Source organism: Symsagittifera roscoffensis, chromosome 2, assembly GCF_963678635.1.
Source record: "Symsagittifera roscoffensis chromosome 2, txSymRosc1.1, whole genome shotgun sequence".
Classification (NCBI taxonomy): Eukaryota; Metazoa; Xenacoelomorpha; order Acoela; family Convolutidae; genus Symsagittifera; species Symsagittifera roscoffensis.
In genome coordinates, this window is record NC_087063.1 from 2,275,625 (window position 1) to 2,297,709 (window position 22,085).

Here is a 22,085-nt window from a genome sequence, read left to right on the forward strand (position 1 = left end):
GTAGTTGGGTGCTGTCAAGGTACTCTCACTGGCTGTGAATGTTTCCGCTGAGTATGACTGCCCAAATCTTTAGTTTTCTAGATATGACGTTTTTCTAGGATTTTTTAAAGAACTTAAATTTTGAAATTCACAAAATTTGAAGTTCCCATCTCTATGGTAAAGCTCTGCCAAGGTACTCCCAAGAGTTGCGTTTTTTGCCTCCAAATATGATTGCTCAAATTGTTGTACTTTTCGAGATATGGGTTTTTTGTGATTTTCTCAAAAAAAATTTATGATAATTTAAATTCAACTTTTTTCTTCAAAATTTGAAATTCCGATTTTTGTAGTAGGGGCCTTCAGTGTACTCTCAAGATCTCAGGAGTTGCGAGTCTTGCCTCCAAATATGCCTGCTCAAATTCTAGTAGTTTCCGAGATATGATGTTTTCTGATTTTTATTAAAATTTTTCAGAAAACTTGGATTTAAAAAAATTCAAAAAGATTTGAATTTCTTGACCTTGTAGTCAAGTACTGTGAAGGGTACTCACAGGAGCTCCATGTTGAAAGTTTTGCGTCCTAAAGCGACTGCTCTTATACTTTGAGTTTCCGAGATGTGACGTTTTGTTGTCAGTTTTTTCAAATATTCAAAGAACCCTTATTTCAGGCTTTGTAGGGCACTCCTAGGGGTTGCAATTTTTTCTTTAAAATCTGACTGCTTGAATCCTCGTAGTTTTCGAGATATGACGTTTTGTTCAGAAAACTTAAATTTGATTTTTTTTTAAAATTTGGAATACCTAACCATAAAGTTGGGGGCTGTCAGAGTACTCTCAGGGGTTGCGAATCTTGGGCACTTATCTTGGTTTTTCAAAATTTTTTTAAAAAACTTCAATTTGAAGTTTCTCAATTTCTGAAGTTCTCAGCCATGTATTTGGGTACTCTGAGTACTCTCAGAAGTTGCAAATGTTGCGTCCAAATGCGGCTGCTCAATTGCTTTTAGTTTCTGAGATGTGACGTGTTGCTGTCGCTTTCAACGAACTTCGAGATTAAAAAATTCACAAAATTGTATGGTTTTTCAAAATTTGAATTAATAAAAGTTAAATAAATAACTTAGCAAAATTTGAAATTACCAACACTGTAATTGGGTGCTGTCAGAGTACACTCAAAGGATGCAGATATTATTTCCAATATATGCGATTTCTTATGAGTTGTCATAAATTCGACGCTAAGTTACACGCTAGTATATTTTTATTTCATCGGTAAAATATATCTATTAAATATATTTTTGGTATTTCTTCTACAAAAAATGTGTTTAGAGAATCATTTATTGATAATCGCGTTCACGGTCATTACATTCCAGAGACCTATATTACATACAAAAAAGGTTGTCCCTCGAAATTAATGGAAAGAACACATTTCCGACGATCGCGAAGAACTTAATCAAAAATAATTTTTACAATAATTATTATGATAAATTAATTGTTTTGTTTTTCTCTGTCAAAAATAGTTAATTGTATTGTTTTCATTGCCAAAATATTTAAGTTCAATAAATTTCGTTACAGCCCTGCCTGTGGTCATCTTGAAATTACCGAAAGTTTTTAGGATAGGAATGGCTGACTCGCCGACCATAAAAATCTTTATCAAAACTCCTAATGATAAGCTTACAGAGGAAACAAAAGATCGACTAGGGATTGAAGTTAGTCCAGACGAAAAAGTATCCAAGGTTTGTTTGCTATTGCGCGTTTAATATGCGCTCCTTAGTTTTCTACTTGTGTCAAATTTTGTTTGCTAATTTTGTCTTTGTTTGCAGGTCAAAACCCTCGTGGCAGAGCGGCATAATGCAACCGGGAAAACTATTCTTCTGATATATGCCGGGAAAATTTTGAAGGACGAAGACACTTTATCTGCTCTAGGTATTTCATGCTTTTTGATTGAATTTCATCTCATAAATCAAGCAGCTTTGTTTTTAAATCTAAAACTTATTTCAAGTGTTTGCCGCTTTTTCATTTTTGTTTTGGAAAACACATCTTTGTAGACATGACTACTTTTGTTTACCTAGGCATAAAAGACGGCTGTGCCGTACACATGGTAATCAGAGGGCAGAACACAGCAACCAATACCTCTGCTGCTGCTCCCAACAGTTCAGCTTCTACTAATTCCAACGTATCATCCAATAACTCAACCTCGAATACTAACCCCACACAGAACACGAGGCCAGGAGGAGCTGCGGGTCTGGGAAGCGCCGCCGGGTTCAACATGTTTGGATCTGGGGGAGCAGGAGGAATGGGTGGGGACTTTGGACAGATGCAACGCCAAATGCAGCAGCAAATGAGGGGTGAGCTCAATATAATATATTACAAAATATTTCAATTCTGGATCTTTATTAACACGATCCGCTTATACACGATCCGTTTGTAAGTAGGCATGCATTAATTATTGTTTAGACAACCCGCAGCTGTTGCGACAGATAATGGACGACCCGATGGTGCAGAGCATGATGAGTAACCCGGACTTAATGAGAAACCTCATGATGAGCAATCCACAGATGCAGCAGGTCATCCAGGTAAGTCCTCAGCGATAACCGAAAGTTTTCAGATTTTAATTTGACAGAATGTAATTCGTATTATTTTTGTATTATGTAGTCTAGTGTTTTTTTTCTGAAGCAATGACTTATTGTCTTAAAATACGTTCTAGGTTTTTATGGTTATAGTTAACGTGAAATCTGGAGGTGTTTGAAGTGTCCAATGCAGATGGTTTCAACTGAGCGTATATATAAGCAAATGATTGATGTTTAGCAAAACCCCGAGATAAACCACCTGCTGAACAACCCGAGTCTTATGAGGCAGACAATGGAGATTGCGAGGAACCCTGCAATGAGGGACGAGATGATTCGACACCAGGATAGAGCCATGTCAAACCTCGAGAATCTACCAGGGGGCTTCGACGCCCTCTCTCGACTATTCAACGACGTCCAGGTACCTTCAAAATCCTTTCCTTCGATAGGTTTTCCTAGTTTTATGTCCTTGTTTCATATTCATTACACTTGCGAGAGCAACTGTCTTGTTTTTCAGTGAAAGTCAAGTTACGTACTTCGAAAGTGTCTGTCGAATTGGGTGGAAATTAGTTTAATTTTCAAGTTAGACTTAACTTATAGTTTTAAGCGGAATAAAGAAATTACCCATTAATCCAGTAATATTAATTGATTGTCAGTTGTAAACATTTACAGTGGTAGAAATAAAGGAAATGAGTTTTTTAGGAAAAAAATACATTGCTACTCCAATTTTTTCTTGGCGGTTTCATTGTTCATGAGTGCTTTTCGATTGTATGTTGAATGTTAAATGATTATTCATTCAACTTATAGGAACCAATGCTAAACGCTGCTCAAGAACAGTTCGGAGGCAGCAATCCCTTCGCAGCTCTGGCCGAAAATAATACCAATTCCATAAACAGCCAACAAGGTAGAGAAAACAACGAACCCTTGCCCAATCCATGGACAGGCGGCGGCGGATCCACTGCAGCAGGAGCAACAACAACAAACTCTACTAGTCAAGGGTCTGCTGATAGTGGAACGGGAGGCACAACTGGTACAGGACCTGGATCTGGGGCTAATTTGGCTAGTCTATTCGGAGGAGCTGGAGGAATGGGAGGTGGTCCGGACTTCTCGAGCTCACCGGGAATGCAAAGCTACATGCAGCAGATGATGTCGAATCCTGAACTAATGCAGCAAATGATGAGTTCACCGATGGTTCAAAACATGATGCAACAGATGAGTTCGAACCCGGCTATGATGCAGCAGATGATTGATAATAACCCCATGTTGAGGAACAACCCGACGGCACGCGAACAGCTCACGTCGCAGGTATTCACATCTGAGGGGAAAAAAAACGTAGATCTGCGAAAGTGTAGCATCTAGATGTAATGGCGGCATTGCTTTCAAATGTGAACATATCTAAAAAATAAATTACCATCATAACATTTATCAAGATTAGATCTAGAAGTAGAAAACGAAAACGGCTTTCAATGGAGTTCGCAATCTGTCTCTTACTTTGTCCAATGACTCAAATCTTATGTTTTAATTATTTTTTTATTAATGAATATCGAAACCTGTAAACAGGTTTATTTTTTAAATTTTTCCGTTTTCATCAGGAAGTTTTCATGTCGCCATTTCGAGAGTTGAGAAAATATCTTTTCCACTTTCCTCAAATTTCAAATTTTATAGTTTCATAATTTTTTTAAACGTGTTATGGCTAAATGCGTGATGCTACCTTCTAAAGTATGAAGAACAAATCCGTTCACAATTTTGTTTAAATAGTTTTTCGAATTTGAGTTTAAAATTTGGGAGAAAGTGGAAAATAGCCAAAATATCGCCTTGTGTTGATTCAATGTATTGTTTATTGTGTAGATGCAAAATCCTGACATGATGCGTCTCATGAGCGACCCAGAGTCCATGGCAGATCTGATGAGTCTCCAACAGACCTTCCAAAGACTCTCCTCCAGAGCCCCCGGTCTGTTCAACCCTGCCGCGGGGGCGGGGCTGTCAGGCGCCGCAGCTACTACCCCTGGAACGACGGCACCAACAGGTACTGATACGACCACTCAACCTGCCCCCGTCAACACGACCACCGGTGGCACTCCGAACCCGACTGCATCTGCTGATATTTATTCGAATTTGGCACAGCAGTTTGCGCAAGCTATGGCTACCCAGAATCAAACGGTATGTTATGTTTGAACAGGTGATATTTGCGACCGCATTCGTAATAAATTTTAGTCAATCAAAGTTAATTGTTCTTCCTTTATTACAACTTTTTCTGGTATCTTTATGGATTGAATAATCATCCACCTCCACATCAACAAAGGATCTATATTTTTGAAGGTCAAACTTTTCCCAGTGGTCAGATTGTAAAGAATTTTTGTTTGTAGTTTTTTGTTTAATTGTAATTATATTTGGTCTTCATAACCAGCTTTGCCAACACCACTGATGATCCGACCTAGCTGGTTGTTGTCAAGTTGCGTGAACAAAAAAAATGTAAGTGAATTGGTTTCAGCCTCCTGAAGAGAGATTCCGTCAACAATTGGAGCAACTGCAAGCAATGGGATTCTTCAACAGGGATGCCAACATACAAGGTCAGTGGTTTCACCGACGTATCGTAATTATCAGTCGAAAACGGTTGACTTTGAATTCACAATTGCTTCAAGCTTTGAGTAATCGACCCTGCATAGATAAAAATATAATAACGACATGAATTTCAATGTGTAGGTCGAGTCTTTTTTCAGGAAAGAGTTTAAGTTATTAATGCTAAAGTTTTGATTTTTAACGGTGTGATATTCTATTTCTTTTCAATTCAAATCATTTGCCAAATGGATGGTAAGTTAAGCTGCGCTGAAATCAAGTGATCTTTTTACAAGTGTCAATGAACTTAGTGAAGACTGATGTCGGTCGTGTTTATTTATTAAGAGTCGATGAACGTAGTGAAGACTCTTTGATAGGTCTTGGTGATTTATTAAAAATTTTCCTGCAAATGCCTTAAATTGCTCTAGTAACTATAGCATTCAAATATAATAATGCGTTTGTATGCACTCATCAAGTATATATGCACTTTTTGAGTTCAATGCAAATTCATCTGCTATAAGTCAGTCAAATTGTGCTCTCCAATAACAAAAGCGGAAATGGCGCGACAAAACGTGATCAACTTTTAATTCTAAAGTGTATTTTGATTTTCAGACGGAATAAAAGATTTACCTATTGATTCAGTTTTCTCAAATTGCTTCAATTTTAACAAAAATGTGTCAATCATAATCTGTTTTTGAAATTCAGAGAGCTCTGAGGCTATATGTTTTTTTACGTGAACTTCGAACGTTTTTTTTTCTAAAAAACAACAGTTTGTTATGTTTCATTCAGTTCAATGATTCTTTCCCAGCATTCATTTGGCTACTTTTTAAAAAATCATTCTTAAAAATTGTTCACGGCTGAATTTGAGTTTCGCAGTTTGACTTCCGATTCGTTTTTAAGGCAAATTACGCTTTCCAGTTATTGAAGTTCAATAGCCATGAAAATGTGAGTGATGTAAAGTTCTGAAAGCGAATTTAAGATTTTAGATTTCGTTTCGGAAGAAAGTTTACCTATCTATCTAGTTTTCTCTCATGGGTTAATTCAGCAAAATGTAACAATCGTTAAAGGTTCTTGAATTTCAAAGAGTTTTCGGACCATATACATTTTTTGTTTGAATTCGGTTGTTGTTTTTTCATAAATATGTCTTTCAAATAGTTTTTTTATGAGGTCGAAAATGAAGTTCAATGACCTTTTTCTAATTGTGCATGCTGGCTCTGTTTTTGAAGCTAGTTGAGGTGATGACTGTACAAGCAGTACAGACTGTTACGACCTTTACGATACGAGAGTCAATTAATGGAGTGATTACTTTTAGATAGATCGTGATTACACCTGCGATCAGCTTAGTGTATTATTACGAACCTTCTTTTTTTCTAACCTAACTCGCAAATGAGAATGTTCATTAAAAGTGTTCAATTATTTGGAAAGTTCACTGTAGCATTGGAAAGTGCATAGCATCTGTTTTCTGCGTTGTGGCTAGTATTTGGTGCCCTTCAAGGGTCCGTGGCTGAGTGGTTAGTGTGTGAGACTATTAGTCGCAGGTTTGAATCTCAGACTTAGCCGAATTTTTACTAATTCGAGGCGTATAATTCGAGGCGTATAATTCGAGGCTTCAAACATAGTATGAATAGTTTCAGTCATATTTAGCTTAAACATCACGATGAAAATGTCTTTTCAGCCCTTGTGGCGAGCGGCGGAGACGTAAACGGAGCTGTCAACCGACTTCTCGGAGGGTAGAAGGCTGCAGTTGTTTTTATCACACAACACGGGAATGCTTATGGAGCACTTGGGATAACCTTGAAAATATACCCACAGAAGGACAACGTCATTGAAATGCATAGACGAAATCATAAAAAAACTGAGTTATCACGATTTTATTATTATTATTATTGACTGAAAATTGTTTTAGGTTTTGAGAGTTAAATTGTAGAAGTTGCTAATACATATTGATATTGCTATAATAGATTCGAAATACATTGCATTTAATGCTCGTGTTATACTATGCTATCAATATTTTTCACAATGGAGTGTCATTTTTGGTGTTGATATCAGAAAAGGTTTCGATGAATCACATTTTGTTAATTTGAAATAGATTGAAAAAGTGCCGAGAAAAAGTGACATTTCAGCTTAGATTTTTTGTTCCCTTTCATGACTATTTTGCAGTTCTGCTGCTGTCCTTGTGCTAAATAGTATCCTTCAATTTTTTTCAAATTCGCCTGTTAAATGCTTGTTTTGTCTGCACTTAGATGCGAAGTTTTGCCAGAAAATTGAAAATAATTTTCCTCTGTTGAAATTAAGTTTAGGTTGCTAAAACAAACAGAAATATAGCAGTGAAATATAGGCTTTGTATTGCGTTCTCAGCCGGGAAACCTAAATAAGTGTATCATCATTAAATAAGCGGGAATGAAATAACCAAGAAAAAATCTACCCTCGAGCTTTTATATTTGCAGTGTCAATTCAGCGATGATAAGTTTTTATCTCTTCGTTTCCTTGTCCAAATCAATAATTTTGTCATAATCCGCCGGTGAATGTGTATGTTGCCATCCTTAAATTGCTGTTTATATAACAAATTTCAAAGATATTAAATCCTCGATCATTTAATTTAGCATATTGATTATCCATTGTTTTCAAACGATAAAGAGCGTGTTTTCAAACGGTGGTGGCTTTTTTGAGTAATGAATTTTTATAATTTAGTGTTTTACGTATTGTTCTGACTTTCATCGAAAATGAGGAAATTATGAGCTAGGGGTCATGTTTAAGAGTCATGAACATAACGAATACGCTTATATAGTTCATGGTGATTTTTTTTGCACAAAATCCGAGCGTGCTTAAATTTAATTTTTGACTTTTGATCTCTTCTTAAGCTCAATTGTTTAAAGCTAGGCAAACTACAATATCGAACAGCAAAAGTGTACAGATCACGAAAAACTGGATAATTTTCTAGTTTTGAAGGTAGGATTTAATGAAAGTGGGCTTCCCAGCGGAAAAAAATAACCCTATTGATCCAGTTTTCCCAAACTGGGTTAATTTTATCAAAACATTGTCAGTAATAGGTTTTTATTGAACTTCAAAACCCCTTAAGGCAATATTTTTTGAAATTCGAAACCAAGTTTTCTGTTTTGTTCCGCTCATGACTCGCTTCCAATTGTAGGTTGGTTATGTTGTAATTCAGACCAATGTTAAAATAACTTGAACGTCTCTCCTGGAACCTTCGGAGTTTCAGCTGTGTGTGCTCGAACTGTCCTAACTAGGGTTGGAAGCTTCTTTCAATTTATAATAGCTCAATACAGAAATTATTTTTACGTGGCGAATTATCCCGCGCTCATAATCATTACAAATTAAATTGAGGCAAACAAAATTGTTCATTTAAATTCCAAATTTTGCTGACACTTCGAAAAATAATGTCAGAATGTTTAAAACCACATTTTTTCAACAGCTAATTACGAACTGAAGAATGTAGTTAAGCAAAAGTTCAAAATTTAAAAACAGTTTTTTGTTTGTTTTCGGCTCAATGAGCGGCTTGGAGCGGCTGTTTTTGGCTCATTGAATGCATTGTTGTCTTAGTAGCCGCTCATTAGAAATTTAAAGACTTAATTTATGCTGTTGATTGTTTTTGTTGATTTTTTTTGAACAATTTTCCATTTTTTCCAAAAAAAAAAACATATCGATTTTATGATTTCCGGCTCATTTTCTATTGGCTAGCTTGCATAGCTGTGTTTGCGTTGTATTGCTAGTGATTTGAAGCTTTGCTTCGCCTGTTTGTACGTAACTATAAAAATCTGAATGTGGGTTTAGCCCAAACAGGTGATCTACAATTTTGAAATCCAGCATGCTTTTTATAGTAAGAAAAACTATGCGACTTCCGTTAAGGGAGTAAGTCAAGCTTTTTCCAATATCAGAGCAGTGTGTCCGCATAAGCGAAGCTAATCATTTCTGCCTGGTTTTCATGCGGCGAGCATGGCGTATAAGTAAAACATTCGCGTATGATGCCATAGTGATGGTGTGAAAAAGTCACGTAATTTCTGGAACTTTTTTTCTCAAACCTTCATTTTCGTTAAGACATATTTGTATAATTTCCTGAGTTCTCTGTCAATTTAGTGTGTGATGTTAAGTGTAGCTGCGCTACTTCGAATTTTGCATGTGTGCGAATTTTGATTTGCGTTATTTTTGTAGATCGAACTCTACAATATTTAATAAGTTGAAAAACAACTGGACAGGGAAAACGCTCTTCTTTTTAGAATGCCTGTTGATTACACAAGCATAACGCAGTCCGATAGTACGGTGCAACTTTTTCAAACCTAAGTCGCAAATATAAAAATTTAAATGCAACTTTTAAGGGCGCTTTTGAATCAGTAGGCTACAATTGCACTTCAAGCTTGTGCTTTCACATTTGATTAGTAACAAGTTGACACAGTTGATGCTTTTTTATTTCAATGAACTGGTGAAAGGAGTTTGTTTCAGACAACAGTATTATGATTAAAATCTCCTTTCAGAAGTTTTCCAAAGCCATAATTTTGCGACATTTTTGAAACGCAAAATTTATATCAATTTGGTTGAATCTGTTCTAATTTACTGCAAAGTTAGTGTGCCAGACTTCAATTTTTTACATTCCAATTTTTACATGCATTTTTTCAATTTTTCCGCATTTTAAAGCTTTTGAGAATCCGAAGTTTTGCCGTTTTCTCGCTCGTTTTTGCAAAGATGCAGCTTCGTCTCAGTAGTAGTTCTGTTCCCATTAAATATGATTTTTAACTAATTGTTTTCCTGAGTAACTAAATAGTTTGTTGAGTTAATTTTCAACAAAATTTCGGATATTCCGGGCTGCGATCTGAAACGAGCAGTTTTCTTGTTTCGACCAGTTGATGGAATAAAGAGAATGAACTATCGCGTAGGTTGTGTTAAGAGCTCTAGTGTGTTATCAATTTGAATTTAAGTCCTTTAGTTTTAAACTAAATCAAATGAGATGTACATATTTCGTCGGTATTTAGTGCCTCATAGACAACAACCGGCCAACCTTTTTTATTTAGTTTACATTTGAAGCTGTCTAATAATGATTTTTTTTCATGCATCTTCATCAATCCAGAATTACACAGAACATTTCTTCAACTGATCAAAATTTATTAAAAAAAAACTCATATACAAATTTTGAGATAAAATTGTCTTAGAAAGGTTTCAGATGTTGTTAACTGCCAGTTTTCCTTTGTTTCAGTTGGCATTTGATCCTTGTTTCTGGTGCATGCAAATATTTAAAATTTTGTTCCTTCCAATCATATGTCAATGAACAAACTGGTGAAACTTATTTAGGTCGGGTGGTTTTTTTTTGTTTTCAATTATTTGGTTCTTATCAGTTTTAGTGTTTTTTTTAAGTTCAATTTAATTTCGGTTGTTAAAGGAAAGCAAACTACGCTCTTCAAGAACGAAAATAAAAAAATTGTGAAAAAAATGCGAATAATTTTTTGTTTCAAAAATGATTTTATTTTTCAAAGAACTTTTAGTGCGTTGTATTTTTTGAAATTTGATGTTAAAAAACAATCATAAGTCAATTTTTCCCGTTTTCATTGAGTTTTGTTGACCGCTTTTTCACAATTTTTTAATTGCCATGGTTTTTTTTAGCTTGCAGGTATTGTTTGGAGGTTTTCAAGCAAAAATGTACAAATGGTTTCCGTTTTTAAAATTAAAAATACTTTCGTTGGTCATAATTTTTTGCGTAGGGTCGTCTAGTTTGTAAGTAGAACATATAATTTTGCAAATCAGTTGGGTGTTGAATCGATTGGACGAAAAATGTGTATCGTCAAATTCTGCGAGTGAATAACACGACGAGTAATAAATTATGCGGAGCAGCTACATCATTATGAAAACAGGTAGCTCGTTTGAAACCGAAATTGCTTATTGTTTCGACCATTTGAAAAATGAGGAAGAAGTTTGTATTCGGGTTTGTTTTCGTTTTTTCTTTTTCGTTTTCCACGCAAAAACAGCTACCACAATTAATCACCGGATAGAGTTGAGTGATAAGTTATGATAAACCTCTTGCATTCGTAATTCGAACGAGATTTAAGAAAAACTTCAAAAAGTTTTCCAGTGCCGAGAAAAACCGGTTGGAAATTTTTGGTTTTTCGTCTGAATTCGAGCGAATAAAGCGAGTGAGCAGCCCTACAATAGCTTATTTTAATGGCTAGACTTTTACAACAGCCTAATTTAATACGTAAAAATTTAGTTTTAGTCGATTAGCTAGTATTCTACCGCTTCTTTGGAATTAAAAAGGTTTTAAAAATTCAAAATACTGCAAAAATTGAAAACATTTTTGATTTTTTTCTTTTTTCTAATCTTTTTTCTACAAAAACTGTTCTTCGATTTGCTAATTTTACTATGACTGCCGAACAAGCCTAAATTGACTGCCTAAACAAGCCTAAATTTTTGTTCAGCTCCTTTTATGACACAATACCAAAAAAAACACTAATTTGAAAAACAATTTTTTTGTTGTATTTGTTAAGACTATGGTCGGAACATTCGGTGTTACTCGCACATTAGCCGGCTATTTTTGTTTTATATAGTTATGGCTAACAAACGCTGGCGAGTATACAATTTTTAATTCAGTGCTTAAAAATTGCTTCTGTTTTTCCATATAGTCGGTCATTTTTTCGCAGTTTTTGTTCAACGTTTTGTGGTTACTTTTATCCACAATTAGAAAAATAGGCTCTATTAAATAATTTGAAGGATGTAGTTAACGCCTTGCAGTGCCTAAACGAACACCAGCTTCCGTTAAGAGGAATCACCCTGTAGTTAAGCCTTGCATACATAAGTTAAAACCAGGTGAATCTTTCTTGACCTGAAAATTGATTAGCAACATTTCTTGAGCTGAAAATGAGTAGCGACAAGATATCTAAATCTGGTTGGAATAACCCTTTATGATGATTGCATATATTTGAGTTTGAGGTTAGGTTCATTGCCACTGCATCAAATACAAACACTTCCATCTCATAATCTGGAATTAGTTCAAAACTTATGATCGGACTAATTTAGGTGTTTGAACTCTTTAGACGGATATCCACAAAAGTTAGCAACAAGTAAGTTCTTTTTGAAGTTGTAAATTTTTGATTTCACTCAAAGTCGACAATTTTTTACTTCCTTTCGAAACGGTGATTAATTTGATCACGCAGAAACAATTGAATAAAATTTGAAGAAAAAAAATCATAAGTTTTTCGCGAGGTACAGCAACTTTTTCGCATCTCCCCGTGGCTCAAAGATTTTTCAAATTTTTCTTGTTTTGCAAGTGCTATCTTGCAACTAATAAATTTTGCAAATGTTATCTGGTTTGGCTAGATAAGCTGTTTTTAGTATTTTTGTTTCAAATTTTTTTTTTGAATTTTGACATCAACGGGTATGTGACTAACATACCTTTTTTAACAAACAAGCATTGACTTGAATATACTGTTTGATCGGTCAACTTTTTCTTTCTGTCGATTCTTATTAGTTGAATTTGCGAAACCAATATTAAAAAACGGAGAACCTGAGAAATTGTTTCTCTCTCGTCCTAATTAATGGATTCGGAACAACCAGACAATGAGATGAGTCTCTGCATTTCGACCAATCAGAGCGGAGATCACAAGAATGAATGTCTCAATGGAGAAGCTAGTAATGATCCGTCGAAGGAGTGGTTACATAGTCTGTGGTGGCAAGTCAGCAATGCACAAGAGGAGAAAAACTTCTATGACAGGTAATTTTTTTAACCTTCGTTACCTTTTTTAGAAGAGCAGCTCATTTTTAAAGCCAATATTGTAACTGTGAGATTGTGGAGTGAAATTGAACATTTTTCAAAATCCTACTTTGAAAACAATTTGTGAAAATTTGTCCGCGGTGTGCTTTTTTGGAAAAAAAATATAACTGCGATTCTATTCTTGCAGAAATAGAGTGTTTTAAAGTTAGTTTACCAATTTGGTATAAAAACGCATTTTCACAAACTGTGAGTTATTCGATGTCACGGAACATTTCAAATTAAATGGAGTCAAATTAATTGATTCAAACACCGCATTATTGGTGCAAAATGAAGAGTAAACGTTTTTAAAATGTGGCGTGGAAAAGTTTTGGAAAAATAAAACGAATTTTTTGATTTTTTTTATACTACTAAAACAATTTTGCAAAAACCTACACCATAACTGTTAAAAAGCAGTCGTTAAATTGAACAGTAATTTCTTTTAAAGTTTCAGGTTTTAGGGTTTTTTTTTATTCAGATCAGTTTCGAAAAAAAAGTCTGTGGAGTGGAAATTGAACCTGTAAGCTGTTCGTTAAATGTTTGATACCTAAATTGCGACCTAAGCGACTTTTTTGTGCGTGGCGAAAAGTATTTTTAATAGTGGCAAACTATTTCTTGCAAAAATTATGGGAGACAAGCTGATGGGCAGTCGGATTATTCAGTCCTTTCCTCTGATTAACGAGCATTCTTTTTGTTTCGAGCACGCAGAATGGATAAGAACGTCGTATCCGGATGTCTTTTTTCCAGACAAAATCAGATACACAAATAATTATCATAATGGGTCGCGTAATATATCATATTAAAGTTATTTCAGTTCCGACTTTTTAAAATTTTTAAAAGTGTCGAGGAAACCAGGTTTGAAGTGTTTGTTTTTGAGTCTATACTTTTGAGCTATTTTTTCTATTATTTATGCTGGTAGTGGTGTTGCAATAGCAAAGAGGTTTTTTAAGCCATGAAAAATTAGTGTTGAATTTTCATACAGCGATTTCTTGGTTGGAACTTTCTGCACTACTTGCACAGCAAGCGTCTACTATAGTTTCTTTTACATTTATTTCAAATAGCTAATATATTTCCGCTTAATTCTAGCGCCATGACTGCTGCCAAAATTTACTACCAAGTCATGTGTGAAACACTGAAGTTTTTTAAAATTGTTTGTTACTGATGATTGCGAAATTAAGCTTCGCTATTGTATCAAAAAAATTAAAGGCGAAAAAAAACGAAGCTAAAAAAATCGCACATAAAAGCTTCTTCAGTAGGTGGTTCTTTTTTAGTCTAAGGCCAAAACTTGAAACTATGGTTACGCATTACGTTTCGAAAAACGATTTAAAATGCTCTTTTTCATGATGAAATGGCTTAGATTAAACTATTTGAATACTTCACAGCTAGATTAAAACTCTGGAAGGGACTTTGAACTTAAATTGGTAGTTTTTTTTACACCCCCGCACCCCCCTCCCCAGTCGTAAAATCAGAAGACAGAGAGAGAAGGGTAAGGCTGGGAGAGGGGCTATAATGGGAAAGACCCGATGAACAACAAATGTGTTTAAGATGACAACAGATGCGCGATTTAAATCTAAATTAAAAAAAAGTCGCTTCAAGTCTGGAAAGAGTTTCAAAATTTTTGGTTTGCTGCGTCTAGATCAGCTAAAAACTACGAGATTATGACTGACCAATTACACTGGCGGGCCCCCCAATTGTGCATGAAGACCATAGCCAACTGGGAACAGAAGAGTGGAATAACCATACCGAGGGAGTCGGTTGCGATCGGTGAGCCCTAGTTTAATTTATTTTAGCGCTTTTATTGAGTGATAAATTGTCCAAACCGAGCGTCAAAATCTAGAGTACCAGTTGCTATTAGCCAGATGATCGTCTGTTTCACTGCTTAACTGATGAAGAGCGAAATTACCATTGGTGACAATTTAGAGAACTATAAAATTAAATTTGTAAAACTGTGATCTGCCAGATTGAATTTGATTCAAAAAATCAAATTTTACAGTTGACTTTTGCAAAAAAATTGGCTTTGAAACAAATAACCAATACTGTTTGAAATATACATAAGAGCGATGCAGCTTGAATCTGCCAACTATTGGTATGTATCACCCAGTACTCGACTTGGAGGGGGGGGCAGTGAGGGGCAAATGCCACCCTCTCAGGGATTCGACCCCCCTGACGACCCAAAGGTACTATTTTAAGACATCTTTTTTGCTGGCCGACCAAAAAAATAGTTGGAAGGCGTTTTAAAATCGCCAAAATGGAAACTCAACGAAATTGAGGCGGCTTCGCTTTTGCTCTACTGGTATCGCCCGGGCCGTGGAATCTCTAGGTTCAAATCTATAATGCGTCATTTGAAGATTGAATTTTTTAAATGCTTTTGCTTATTAGTAGCTTAATAGCCATTAAATATAAAACTTAATAGCTCTATCACAAATGTTTGTGAAATCAATTTTTGTTGCTTTTTTGTTTTCAGCTCAACGGAGGACTCTCTTTCGAGGAATTTTGATTTCTTACTTGGTTCCCCAGCTTTCAATATTATGCTTCAGTTGTATGGTAATCGTTGCGAATTTCTGTTTTGCCTGTGTGTGAACGAATTCAATGAAACTTTTTGTTTTTTGTTGTTCTTTTTGCTCTCAAAAAATCCTAACACGCTTGATTTTATTTTTTTTGCGGTTCAGCCATAAATTCTTAGAAATTATTCACGCTCAATTTCGATTTTTTTTTGCAGTTGAAAATTTGATCTTTTGTGAAATAAAATTCAATTTTATTTGCTAGAAGATATAGTGTTACGAAAGTTCATGCTCGCCTGCGAAATGCTTGAATGATATAACTTTAAAAAAAAACAATTTTGATTTTTATACAGTTGAAACAGTGGAAAAAACAGTAAATTAAAAATCACCTTTTGATCCAGTTATTTCTTTTTGAGTTAGTTTCTATTAACACATTTTCAAATAGTGTTTTAATTCAAAAATAGTACCATATTAACATTTTATCAGTCGTGATTCGGCTTCTCAAAAAAAGTGTTTCAGTGTCTAAAAGATTTGGTCTGAACTTTCTGGTTTTTCAGACTTATGATTTTTCCGTGGGTGGATTTTTCAGATTCAAATTTTTGAACGCTTATTTCGTTTTTAAGAGCATTTTATCTATAGACGACCAGTTCTTTTGGCTCATGAACCATTTCAGTATCTTCTCAAAATTCATATGAATATTCACTTTTTTGTGTTTTTTATTTTGATTCTCCAATTTGCGCAGGCATCGACGATCCTTGTTTGTGATATTGATTATTCAATCGATATCTTAAAACCATTTTTGTCTTCTATGGGGAGGGGTTATAAGCGAAAAGATCACAGGCTTAGATTTGAAAATAAAACTTTAAAGTTGGGTTTCAGACCTTTATGAGTCTGTCTGCCCATTTGTAAAAAAACACACACTCGAAACCAATATTCAACCCACTAAAGTTGTCAGTCATAGAACGGTCCTAGTCAGGTTAATCAGTTTTGCGGAAGCAACTACATTTTCGCAACCTTTGTAAATCAAAATTCACTATGATCAAACCTTTGTAATCTTTCTGATATAACCACTCTTGAAACAAAGCAGAACTAAGAAAGTTGACTCTTGCAGCCATGTTTTGATGCTAAGTGGAAAGTCAATGAATTCGAAACATGGCTCCTAGAGTTACCTTTCTTAGTTTTGCTTTGTTTCAAGAGTGTTTACATCAGAGAGATTACAAAGGTTTGATCACAGTGACTTTTGATTGGGAAAGTTCTAGCTGCGTCTGCAACATATGGGCAGTCAATTACACTCGGTGCTTGTTGTATACCAGCAGTGCATGTTTTTGTTGTTGTTAAGTAAATTTCTGACCAAAAACTTCCTGTTGCTTAGATATTGGAGCTGGCACTGGTCTAAGTGGAGTGGCTCTGAGAGAAATCGGCTTCACTGGACCTGTAGACGCCCTGGAGCCATCTGCTAACATGTTCGCACTGGCCAAACAGAAGAAGATATACAGGCAGGCTTTCTTTTTTTAAATAAATTGATGATAATATTAAATTCTAACACCTTTTGTGATTATGTTAAACTTAAATTGTTTTTTTTAAAATTCTTTTCTCAGGAGTTTATGGGATGCAATTTATCATTTCAAAAATGACTCCAAATTCGGTTAATTTTTGCGTTTATATATACATTTTTTGAATAACTGACAGGACTTATAGGTTTTTTAACTCAATTGTATAAACCCACAGAGGTGAAAGTTTTGGCCATTATTTTCGAACTACATACCAAATTGCTCGACGAAAGTTGTTATTATGTTTATGCATGAAGCACAAGAAGTACACAAAGTATTCACGATGGCAGACTTCAACTTGTATATTTTCCTTTTTTCCGCATCCTCACATGAGAATTGATTTTATAGGGAATTTGCAAGGATAAACAAAGTTAAGTATGAAGACCAAATGCTTGCCATATGAAAACTTTTAAAAATTGGTTTTCGATTTTTTCGACTTTTCGATTTTTTGTTAATTGTTTTTCAAAAAATTAGTGAGAGCAATTTCAACTGGTTAATGATCCATAAGACTCAGTGAAAATAGCGTTGAAAAAGCAGCAGTTTCCAGTTTCTAATACCAACAGAATTAGGTTGGAAATTCAGTCTCAAATATCAAGTACAAAAGTTAGCCTGAATAAACCAATAAGAGCAGACCAGTTTGCTCGAAACTGAAGCAACTTTGTTTGATTTTTGAATAAATCCGAACAGTTACCAATGAGGCCTTTATACTAAACCCTAAAACCCTTTACGAGCATTCGTTGAGGTAGTCAAAATCGGGCTCAAATAACTAGAGGCCATTCCATATTCCCTTCCCACCCGTTAAGGTCGGAACAATAACTTGTCTGGGTTTTTCCCATTGTTTAGCCCAATAGCAGCAAAAAACACTTATAACTGTTTATTGTGATAAAATTTGAAAATTTTGGTTCGACTTAAACTTAGTTGCGTGAGCGAGAACTTTTTTTTCATCTTAGCGGAGAATTATTTTTTTTTTGCGTCATTATTCTTGGTACCAAATATTCAGTCCCCATTTTGTGTGTTTAGAGATTGGTATGGGGAAATGTTAGTGGAGGGGGAGGAGACTACAGTGCCTGGAGACATGTACGACTTGGCATTCTCAGTAGGAGTGTTCAGTGACAGATCGGCGAAGTTAGTTCACCTCTGGTCTTTTGACTTTTCCTCGCAGATTATCATTTGTTGCCGAAAAATTACGGATAGATAAAATTAATCAAAAAGCAAATAACCATCAATAACCAAGTTAGTAGTTTACTTCTGATATGTAGCAGATGTAGCAGAAGTCCTTGCAGATTATAGTTAGAAGCAAAAAAAACGGGCAGTCAAAATTGATTTAAAATAGCAACTAACCATTTTCAAAAAATTTTTGCATGCAGTCGCTAGTTCTTCAGACAAATTTTTTTCTCAATGTTGCTTGGAAATATTGCAATACTCAAGATTGCACGCAAAAATTATTCAAAATTCGCAAAATGCATTTTTCAGTTATTTTGACCTGTTCCAACATTTGCAACTCAAACTTTGTAAAACGCTGTAAAAATGGAATATTTTTGTGTGTCTGATTTTGTCTGCTCAAGTTTTAGCGATTATGTATACTTATTATGCATAAGAGAAAGTTCAAACATTGTAACTTTTCAAGTAAATCCAATCCAAAAATACGTGAGAAAAACGAACAAAAAGTGAACAAAAACATGCTTAAAATGCAGTTTTTTTGAGCCACATGATTTCAAAAGAAACATATTTATGTATTTTTTAATTTCGTCTTTTGTTCATTTCTTTCTCTTGTTTTCGATCTTTTTTGAAGACAATTTTTAGTTACCCATGCTTTATTGCAACATAAGTAGAAGAGTTATAGTATTTTGACTAGTATTTTCGGGCAATTTCTAAGTTTTCGAAAAAATCACTACAATTCTACAGGTGAGGTTTCTCAAATTTTGGATCTTGGGATTATGAAAATTCAATCATAAAATCATGACTATAATCAGCGCGGTTTGATAAAATATGTTAGTCAAACGATTTCAATCGATGGAAAAAAATGTTCATCATTTAATTCCATACCATATCATACGAGAAAATTTTTCATTAATGGAATCATATGACTGGCTTTTTTCAACTGATGGAATTTTATAAAAAGCATTTTTAAATGGACAAAAAAGTTGTTTTTGGTGTTATTTGTTTTATACTTTGATTTTTTGTTCTAATTACTTTGTCGATTATTAATTATGTGACATCGTTAAAGGTAAAATTTCAAAATTAAATTTTTCTGTGGAAATTTGGTTCGGGCACAGATCTACTTTAACAAATTAAATGCAAATTAAAAGATTTTCTCTCATTTTGAAGTTTTTGCCGGGAAAAAAACCTTATTTTTTTGTAAAGTTTAACAAATAAAAAAAGCTTTTCCAGCAAAAAGGCAATAAATTTATTCCGAATTTTTTGAGCTCTCATATATGTAAATTGTTTTCTAAGCGTTATATACGTTTTCTTTACAGCAAATTGTAAGAAATGCCTGTATTCAAGTAAATCCAATCCAAAAATACGTGAGAAAAACGAACAAAAAGTGAACAAAAACATGCTTAAAATGCAGTTTTTTTGAGCCACATGATTTCAAAAGAAACATACTTATGTATTTTTTAATTTCGTCTTTTGTTCATTTCTTTCTCTTGTTTTCGATCTTTTTTGAAGACAATTTTTAGTTACCCATGCTTTATTGCAACATAAGTAGAAGAGTTATAGTATTTTGACTAGTATTTTCGGGCAATTTCTAAGTTTTCGAAAAAATCACTACAATTCTACAGGTGAGGTTTCTCAAATTTTGGATCTTGGGATTATGAAAATTCAATCATAAAATCATGACTATAATCAGCGCGGTTTGATAAAATATGTTAGTCAAACGATTTCAATCGATGGAAAAAAATGTTCATCATTTAATTCCATACCATATCATACGAGAAAATTTTTCATTAATGGAATCATATGACTGGCTTTTTTCAACTGATGGAATTTTATAAAAAGCATTTTTAAATGGACAAAAAAGTTGTTTTTGGTGTTATTTGTTTTATACTTTGATTTTTTGTTCTAATTACTTTGTCGATTATTAATTATGTGACATCGTTAAAGGTAAAATTTCAAAATTAAATTTTTCTGTGGAAATTTGGTTCGGGCACAGATCTACTTTAACAAATTAAATGCAAATTAAAAGATTTTCTCTCATTTTGAAGTTTTTGCCGGGAAAAAAACCTTATTTTTTTGTAAAGTTTAACAAATAAAAAAAGCTTTTCCAGCAAAAAGGCAATAAATTTATTCCGAATTTTTTGAGCTCTCATATATGTAAATTGTTTTCTAAGCGTTATATACGTTTTCTTTACAGCAAATTGTAAGAAATGCCTGTATGAATTGTCATTCAGTTTTTATTTATGGAAAAAGAGCATAAACATTTTCTTGTATTGGGGTCAATTCGTTACGTTATGGGAAAAATATTCGCGACAAATCCTAATCGCTGCGGATAATATACATTTAAAAAGCACATTCCGGAGAACTCCCTACGAACAGATTCAGGGCGCATCCAGAGTTTTCTCGAAGTTTGGCAGATTTTTCAAAGTTTTTGTCGACCTTGTATTAATTTTTTTCTCCCCCTTAAATTTTAGAGTCCAACCGAAATACATTTCAACTCCTTCCCAAATTAGCATAAAATTTTTTCTTTAGGAAAGGCAGTTTGTCCGAAGTGGTGCGTATGGTTAAGAAAGGAGGCTACATAGCAGTCATCATGGTCGCCAGACACTGGCCTGAAGAATTTAGAGACCACATTGCTCTTATGGAGGGGGAGGGACTGGTTAAGACTCTTCAAGTGGATGCATTTGATTCCGACATGTATATGAGAGAAGTAGCAGCCGTCGCTTTTGTCCTGGAGAAACTGTGATAAATTTTAGATAATGAGGATTTATTTTTGTATTTCAACTGGTTGTATATATTTTTCCAGTAAATACAGAATGCTTAAGAGTTCAATTGGCTATTTACGAGATTTTAATATATATTTTTTTGTCTTACCATGTATAAAGAGGTGGATTCAATGGTGATTTGAGTCAAATTGCTTGCTTATTTTTTTCAGTTTTGAATATCATTCGCTTCCTGGAACTGTTTTTGGGTTTTCTCATTTTTTTTAGTTGTATGGGCATTTTTTTCCTTTTATTTGTAGTTATTTATCAATGATCGAAGTGACGGCGCTTACGTACGCTTTCTGCTTCTTCTAGTTCTTATTACCCTTGCGATAAGCAAGGGTATTGCAATCGGTTATTAGATTTTTCCCATGAACATTTTTGTTCGCAGGACTCATCTGACTCATCTTTACCTTTTTTCATAATTCATTCAAATTTCTCAGCGTTGTAATTTTACTTAGGTTGACTTCAAATTTCCTTCTTTGTTTTTTGTTTCCTTGGAAAAATTCATCGGCCCAAACTATTTTGGCTTATTTTCAGCAACCTAATGGCCTAATTTTGGGTCGTTTTAAGAAAAACACCATTTTAAAACTCCCCTCTACCCTTTTCAAAATGGTTGTATGTTTACCAATCGGTTTGTTGAAATTTTTGTTATGGAAATTTATTTCCAAACTTATTGGAAACTTTTTTAGTCTCAGAAATTGCTACTGATTTTCAAAAAAGGGGTATGTATGGAAAGACCGCTTGCTTCCCTGTTTGCCTGCATGCTCCCATTGAGTCGGTTTTTGCTTGACCCCTCTGTCTACAGCTCTCGAAAAAGTCTGTGGGGAATATTTGACCCCTATTTTTGATTTCTTCGTTTTATCGAAATCAAACCCTCCAGTGTTGAATTTTTGGTTTCAATGATTAAAACGGTTTTGAAAAACACCCCAGCATAAACGGCAACGCCCATTTTATTACACAAAAAGTTATCGCCCTCAGAAAAGTCAAAATTTAGATTTTTTGACATTTTTTCTAAGTTTGTTGAATTTTCTCCAAAACTACTCTGCCATATCAGAGATTTTGGGTCCAGTTCCAAGAATGGGTTGCGGGAAGCTCATTTTTGTTTGCGACTGCGCCCAGTTTTTTTGACATCAAAAGTTATGGCATTCGGAAAAGTAAAAATTTTGATTTTTGACCGTTTTGGACTTTTTTCAAGAACTATCTTCAAAATCTGAGTTTTTCTTGCAATCGAATTTGAAGTTTGCGTAAATCTTTTTTGCATAAGCGGCTTTGCCCTAATTT

The 22,085-nt window shown here is 34.4% G+C and overlaps 3 protein-coding genes across 3 annotated transcripts in view; all 3 read left to right on the forward strand.

Moving 5' to 3' along the window:
* Positions 1 to 22,085, forward strand: part of LOC134840327 (C2 domain-containing protein 5-like) — a 302,083-nt gene that overhangs the window by 100,048 nt on the left and 179,950 nt on the right. The gene's annotated exons all lie outside the window — the stretch shown is intronic.
* LOC134840328 (ubiquilin-1-like) lies at positions 2,059 to 7,701 on the forward strand. Its single transcript, XM_063856090.1, has 7 exons — positions 2,059 to 2,308; positions 2,418 to 2,536; positions 2,769 to 2,948; positions 3,335 to 3,832; positions 4,376 to 4,687; positions 5,019 to 5,097; positions 6,759 to 7,701. Exons 1-7 carry the CDS (start codon positions 2,059 to 2,061, stop codon positions 6,815 to 6,817), a joined length of 1,497 nt encoding a protein of 498 aa, XP_063712160.1. The 3' UTR covers positions 6,818 to 7,701.
* Positions 12,619 to 20,878, forward strand: LOC134838959 (uncharacterized). Its single transcript, XM_063854330.1, has 5 exons — positions 12,619 to 12,794; positions 14,467 to 14,594; positions 16,704 to 16,827; positions 17,902 to 18,006; positions 20,572 to 20,878. The coding sequence occupies exons 1-5, from the start codon at positions 12,619 to 12,621 to the stop codon at positions 20,783 to 20,785; spliced, it is 747 nt and encodes a 248-aa protein (XP_063710400.1). The 3' UTR covers positions 20,786 to 20,878.